At 26.2% G+C, this 7561-nt stretch overlaps 1 protein-coding gene across 1 annotated transcript in view; it reads right to left on the bottom strand.

Moving 5' to 3' along the window:
• Nucleotides 1–1507, bottom strand: part of LOC101508596 (protein DETOXIFICATION 55) — a 2805-nt gene extending 1298 nt beyond the window's left edge. Inside the window, exons 1-2 of the mRNA XM_073368384.1 lie at nt 1246–1507; nt 24–744 (exon numbers count right to left, since the gene is read on the bottom strand). Of these exons, the coding sequence (XP_073224485.1) occupies nt 24–744; nt 1246–1293 (769 nt within the window). The 5' untranslated portion in view covers nt 1294–1507. The remainder of the gene's footprint in view (nt 1–23; nt 745–1245) is intronic.
• Nucleotides 1508–7561: the final 6054 nt, after the last annotated feature.

The raw sequence follows: 7561 nt of genomic DNA, 5'->3' as shown, positions 1-7561 counted from the left end.
TTTCCCTAGTGAGTTCACAACACTTGTTTTTTCTTCTTGTGATGATAATAATGGAGGAGTACTAGGACATGGTCTAGGAGATGTTAATAATGGCATGGAGATTGAAACTTTTGTCACATGCATGTAGAACATGTATGATAAAAGGAAGAAAAGGGTGTTGAAATTTGCAGCAAAAGCTGAAATAGCAATACCTTGTACACCAAGGTTAAGTTTAAAGGTTACAAAAATTATGATAGGGGTGTGAATGAGAATGGAAAGTAAAGTACACCATAATAATGGCCATGTTGTACCTTTGCTACGTAAATAGATTCGAATTGGGTGAAGGAAACTATTAGCTATAAGATCAGGGATTGATAAGCGGCAATAAAGGCTTGCAATTCTTGTTATGTCTTGGTTTTGATGAAGGGATAGCATGATAGGTTCAAGGTTGAGCCACAAGAGTGAAATTGGTAAAGAAACTAGTAGTAACATGAGGATTGTTCTTCTTAATATGAGAGAGAGTAAAGAGAAGTTTTGTGAACCAAAGGCTTGAGTGCATAGAGGCTCCATTCCCATGGCTAGACCGGAAAGGACTGAGTAACCGGTTATGTTGGTGAAGCCTATGGCCAAAGCACCACTTGCTAACTCAAGGCTTCCTAACTTTCCCATGCACACAACTAAGATCATGTTTTTGAGGTATCCTACTAAGCTCATGGCTACTATTGGGAAACCTATATCCACCATTCTCTTTACCTCGTCGAATACCTGAAAAACAAAACCATGAACTTTTATATGTATCCGTATATAACATGGATTCTCTGTAGGTCTCTAGCTTTTTCTAGTCAAATTTCAGTCAAATATTATCTCTAGATCAAAAGTCAATAGTTGGCTGATACTTGACTAGATAGAATATGGATTCATAAAGAATTCATGTTAGTCAATTATGACGATGAAAAAAGTGATATGTGAAAACTAAGAAATAGTTGAATAAAAAGAGTTTTAAGAAGAATATTCAGAATTAAAAACCTAAAAATTAATACTAATTTACTATATGGTAAATTAATAAAAAAAAACGATCATTTTCTTCGATCAAATGTGAGTAGTTGACTAACATCTGACTAAAGAGAGTGTGGTTGACATCTTAATAAACAAAAAGGATCCATGTAAACATACTACGAGGGATAAAGAAGTGATATGTGAAAAATGTGAAAACCATGAGAAGAGTGGAATCTTCTTAATTAGTGGAGATTTTGTAAGGTATTGTACCTCGGCAGTTGTCGGGTATGTCTTTTGGGATTTCTCTTCACCAAGCATCTTATTAAACCTTTAGTTTCCTTTCTTGTTTCCGTGTGGTTGATTTGAGATATATAATATGAAGAAACACGATGAGATAATGGATGTCTTTTTTCTCCACAAGACACTCCTCCAAGTACAAAGTGAGAGGGGACCAAGAACAAGCAATTTTGAGTGTGAGACCAATAAGTAAAGACCATATATCTTTATATAATAAGGTTTGGAGGTTGTGGGGTGTGTATGGATTCTATAATATTCTCGCACTCACTTTCTTTACCATCATTTTTGAACCACTTTTTTCTTTCTATTTTACTCTTTTGTTATCCATCATATCACTTTTTTTTTTCTTTCTTTCTTTTTTTTTCCCATACCTCTCACACTATTTTGGTATTATGAAAGCATTTTTTTGCTACGTGTATATGCTTTACTTAGCATTAAATGCTGGACTTCTTTAGATGTTATAAAGTTATGTTACATTATTATCATAAGAGATAATGACTCCAAAAACCCAACCTAACATTTGATTTCTTTTTTGTACTTCGTATTCGGATTCATCATTCTTGAATTATTTGGACTTTTGTTGTATTGAATTTGAACATCCTTTGTACTTTTTTTTATTTTATATAGTCTTTTAAAAGTGCAAGAATAAACTTAAAAGTTAATAATTTTGAAGAAGGTCCAAGAAAATTATTATATTAAGGTAAGTTTATTTTGTGAAAATATTTTTTTTAATTGTAAAAAAATTGTGTTAATTTTATTTGCTATTAACGAAATAAGAGACTTTTGAAGTGAATAATTATTTTAATTTTTAAAATAATAAAAATGTAAAAAATAATTTTTATTAGTTTCAACAATATATTTTTATTAAATAATATTTTATCATCTTTTTGGTTCACTTTATGAGTCTCTCATTAACATAAAATAAACATATAGTTCAAAAAATGAAACACAAAATATTTTGATAAAGTAAAGCTGGAGAACTTATTTCTTTTTTATCAAGAATGTTATATTATTTCTATGCATTGTCAGTATAAAAAGTTATACTGTTGATCCATCACAATCAATTTTAATTTTGATTTTAAAAATAATGAAATTGTAAATGTTAAATATTTTTATTAATCTAATAATTATAATCGTGTAAAATATTTTTACAAGGGTGATGCATATAAATTAAATTTTTATTATATTAGTGTTTCCAACATGGGATACTCAAATTCAAATAAAGAAAAATCTTTTGCAAATGCGTGCGTGCTCATCAAGAAAATATTCAAATATATTTTATTGTTTTTGCAAATATTCTTTTGTTACTTCTGTGTTTTTATTTTGACAAAATTCTTTTGTTACTTCTAAACACGACAAAGTTACGTTCCAAAAAGAAAAGAAAAGAAAAAACTGAAACATACACCAATAACCAATTGTAAATATATTATAGTTAATTACTTTATAACGACTCAAGATCTTTATTATATGTAATTAATTACTCAAACAAATATTTATTTTTTCACAGTGGTAAAAATAAAGCCCTTATTTAAACCGTGCGAAATATGTATTTATGAACTTATGCTTAAAAATATGTTCTTTACTTGTCCTATTTTGTCGATTTCCGAAATATGTAGAAGCATAGACACCTTCTCTGCCCCCATAAGAAATGCATATATGTTGTATTACCAAAAATTTCATCTTCACGTTTAAAAAGAAGCTATTAATTGTGCATGTGATCCATGACTGTTGCTATATACCACGCTGAGGCTATGCTTGACGTACGTACTTTGGAGGCCTAAATACAGCCATCTATATATGTGCTTTGGGAAACAGTGTACATAAGCTATTATTTTAATAAAAAATAACAATAATTACACTATATATAAGACTAGTTTGATAAATGGAAACCATTAAGAAAAAATAGTTTTTAAATTATGTTTTCAATAGTTTATCCTCTTCTGTTTTAAAATAATTATTGCATTTGAATATTTCACATAAATTATAAGAAAATATGATAAATGAAAGAGAAAAAAAATAATTTTATCAAACTATTAATTTAAACTATTTATTGATTCCAATTATCGTAAATAAAAAATAGATAAATAATAAATTGAGAGTTATACATATAATATTAGTTATTGGTAAAAAAAATTAAAATTGTAATGAAAACCAAAAACGACAATTGTTTTAAGATAATATTTTTTTGCAATGCAAAAATTATTATAGGATGGAGAGAGTAATCTTTTTCCAAAATTAAAATTATGTTTTAATAATTATTTTAAGAGAAAAAAATAGTTGATCTTTTGATTCTTTACATTTAAATAAGTGTATTTTTGTCAAAAATATTTAATATTTCTTGTAATTTAAAAAGGGTATTCCGTAAAGGCACAATTACTTTAAAAGAAAGTCTTACTATAGTAGTATATGGTTACTTGCTCTGTATAATTAATTGATCATTTGATAGTTTTGATATTGCTTAGTTTTGTTTGTTTAACTTCTGTATTTACACACATACCTAGCATAACTTGTATCAAAAACTATTTTCTAAGGTCTTTTATATAAATATAAAAGAAAAAAATCCGAGCGACTCTTTTTTATCAATAAAGTTGTTACCATTAATTTATATTATTAGGGAAACAATCCTTTAATCAAATTCAGGATCTAGGAGTCGATTAGGCATAAAAAATAAACTAAGACATCTACGACATATCCTTTTAAAAAAAAGTTTCACTTTAGTTAATTGTATAAACCATATTAATTTTTTAAGTATTTTTTCTCCTTTAATTAAAAGAAACAAGACTTAAAAAATATTTATTTTTTGTATTTGATAGAAGTGATATCTTACTAATATGTATATTCGAGTGCGATGGAGAAATCAAATATTACGTAGTTTCTAAATAAAAAATATTTGTTGCTTGAATGTATTTTAAATTACAAATTAGTTTTTTAAATTTGCATAATAATTGAATATTCAAAAATGGATTTGATGCAATCAAATATATTTTAAATATTAATACATTATTAATATCATAAATTCATAATGAAATATACTATATTGAAAATAATACAATTAAAAAATGCATTGAAAATTGAAAGAGTTATTGATTTTGAAACATTTTCTTTTGTAATTGTGTTAGTCATTGTTTAAGAGAGAGTATTAATTATTTATATTTTCATTGATCTTACCATTAGAAATTCAATGGTCTAAGCAATGATGGTCATAAAATCCCATATTAATAGGCTTTTGATAATTTGCTAGTATGAGGTCAATTCATGAAGTTATGAGTAGTAGGGCCTTTGAAACAAACAGCATTACGGTTTTGGGGCCTTCAAGTCCACATCAGTAAACAATCCAATAAAATAAGATTGTATCGTAAGCAAAAAATTGCTTTTTATCACATGTATGCACCAAGATATTTTTGATATAGATCCAAAATCACAAAACTTATCAAACCTCATCACGCACCTTGTCCTCAAAAGTTACTACACCTAGCTTTTAATTCGTATATGTAAGTAACACCCCTCCCACCCAAAAAAAATATATAGCTTCTCCATTTACGTGGTAGCAAGGTACATCAAATTAATACTTGGCAATGAGAGCTTTAGGTGTAGCTAGGACAACTTTCTCAAGCAAAATTACATACGTGATCCTTAAATTTATGTTCAAATTTCGAATAAGATGTTTAATTTTTATTTCTAATTAAGTCTTTAAGTTTAATTTTGTAGAAGATGTTTGTCTTTTTAATAGTTTTTGTTAAAAAAAATTGAAACCCAAAAAAATTCAAACCAATTGCTAACATTTTCCCTCTTTTTGACTTTCATCAACCCAAATAAATTAAAACCTAAAAAATTCAAAAATTCAAACATTCTTTTTTATGCTTCTCTTCCATTAAGAAAATTTCTAGAGAATCAACCAAATGAAAGCAACATCGATTATTATACCACATTAACAAAACAAAAATTTATTTATTCTTTCAATAAAAATCAAAGAGGAGTAGGAAAAGGGAAAATTTTCTCTTATTTGAGTTTAAGATTTACGTTATATTTTTATGGATTTTAATTTTAATTTATTTATATTTGAGTTTTCATAACGGTCATATTTAGTGTGAAAGTCTGATTTAATTTGTTCTTTGTTTTAGATATGAGTTTTTAATTTGTTCTTGTTTTTTAGTTTAATTTTTTGAATGGACATTAATCGTAGAATAAAAAAGATGAAGTTAGATAAAGATTATCAGATGAAGCTGAATATTTTGAGGGTTTCAAGATGAAAAAGATGAGGAAGGGAATGAAAATTGAAGACCTAATAAAACACATGATGAACAATAGTAACTTGAACGATAACTCTATTGACGAAATAAAACTTAAATGACCTAACCTAAAAATAAAAATTAAAAAGTCTATGCGGTATTTAGAGAACCATATGTATAATTTTGTCTTTTATTTATTTATTTATTTATTATCTAGTCTCTAATTTAAACTCGTATTTTTTTTGTTTTTTTATCTTTCTATTAGTATATGTAAAATCCAACATGGTAATATATTTTTTTATGTTCTCCATTAGTTCTAAAATAATTGACATAAAATGTTCAAATTGATTCAAAAAACAATAAATTAATCAACAAAAGTAACAATTTTATGAAACTGTCGTTAATTATCATCTATTAACAATTGTCATAAATACAATAAAATGGTAGAGAAAATAATTTAAAATTGAAATAAATTAATTAATATTTTATATATTAAAAAAAAACATAATGTCATTTACCATTATGTGATTTAATTATAGAGGTATTTATTACGTCTTCTAAAAAAAATCACTTATTTTGAGAATTTTTAGAAGAGTAGTACATATTAAAATAGAAAAGAAGGTGTTGAACAGTTATAGGTAGTTTTACACTAGTGAAGCACATTATAGAACGTGGGTGGTGGTGAGTGGAGCAACAACTCATGATAAGCTGCATGGCTACCCTATTGAAATTGAAATTTGAGTCGCATGAAATTAGCTTTAGGCGTGCAAATGTACTTTCAAACTTCATGACCACCGAATTATGACTATTAACTCACCTTTTTATGACTTTAATACTATCATTCCATTCAATGTTACCACTCTAAAAGTATGTACTACTCACCTTGTCAAACATTTCGCCAATTCCTCTCCTTTCCTTTTCTTAACAATTTTTCCTTGTGAGATCATGTTCTTTTTACTTCTCGTGCTACCTACAACTAGGAATATCTTTAATATAGATCCTTTATATACAGTGTAGTTCACATTATAAGTATCTACATATATAATATTGCTATTTAAAATCTAACTCAAACCTAATCACCCAACCCAAACATGTTCAGATCACTGTCTTTTGTCTCCATGCTACTACCTCAAGTCCTATTATAAGAGGAAAAACTAAAAACATCAAAATTAGTATAGTTATTTATAGTTTTAATTTTTTTTTTACTATTTTTTCATATATATTCTTATAAAAATATTGAAACACTAAATATTCACTAATAGTATTAAAAAAAAATAAACATATTATAATTTTTTTTCTCTTACAAATAAAACCTAAAAGTTCTCCAAAAATAATCTTATAATTAAGATCAAAGAGAGTATATGTCTAACATGAATACACTTCAATCATACTCTATTTCTTTTTCATATATATATGTAATCCTCTTTTTAATTAATTATATAAAATAAAAATCAAAACCCATAAAGGATACTTATAAGAGATTTGTTGAGTGATGAGGGTAGCCTAAAATATTTGAACATTATCATATTGAATTAAGATTCAACAGTCCGATACTTGAATTTTAAATTTTAAAACCATAATTATTTTACTTAATTAAGATTGTATTGTCGAATCAAAATTTAAGTTATAATCAGTTTAATTAGTTAAGATTGAACAGTCAAACCATCGAAGTTAGAATTTTTCAATCATAATTAATCTAATTAACTTAGAATAACTCGTTGGATAATTGAAATCAGAATATCTAAGTCATATTTCGTCGAATCATCAAAATTATATTCTTTTTTTGTTGTCATATTTAATTTAATTAGGTTATATTGAACTATTGGATCATTGAGATTATAATAAGATTGATTAAACCATTGGATCATTGAAATTATAATTTCTAAGTGATTTTTAGTTTGATTAGTTAAGATTATACCATTGGATAACTGAAATTTAAATTTCTAATTTATAATCAGTCTAATTATTTAAGATTAAATTATCGAATCATCGATATTTTAATTTCTTAGTAATACTTCAGAAAGAAAAACAAAAGAAATAAGGGGTTTGAATTGTGTTTT

This window comes from Cicer arietinum, chromosome 1 (genome assembly GCF_000331145.2).
Source record: "Cicer arietinum cultivar CDC Frontier isolate Library 1 chromosome 1, Cicar.CDCFrontier_v2.0, whole genome shotgun sequence".
NCBI classification, from domain to species: Eukaryota; Viridiplantae; Streptophyta; class Magnoliopsida; order Fabales; family Fabaceae; genus Cicer; species Cicer arietinum.
The sequence above is the reverse complement of the archived record's forward strand: the minus strand, read 5'-3'. Positions and strand labels throughout refer to the sequence as shown.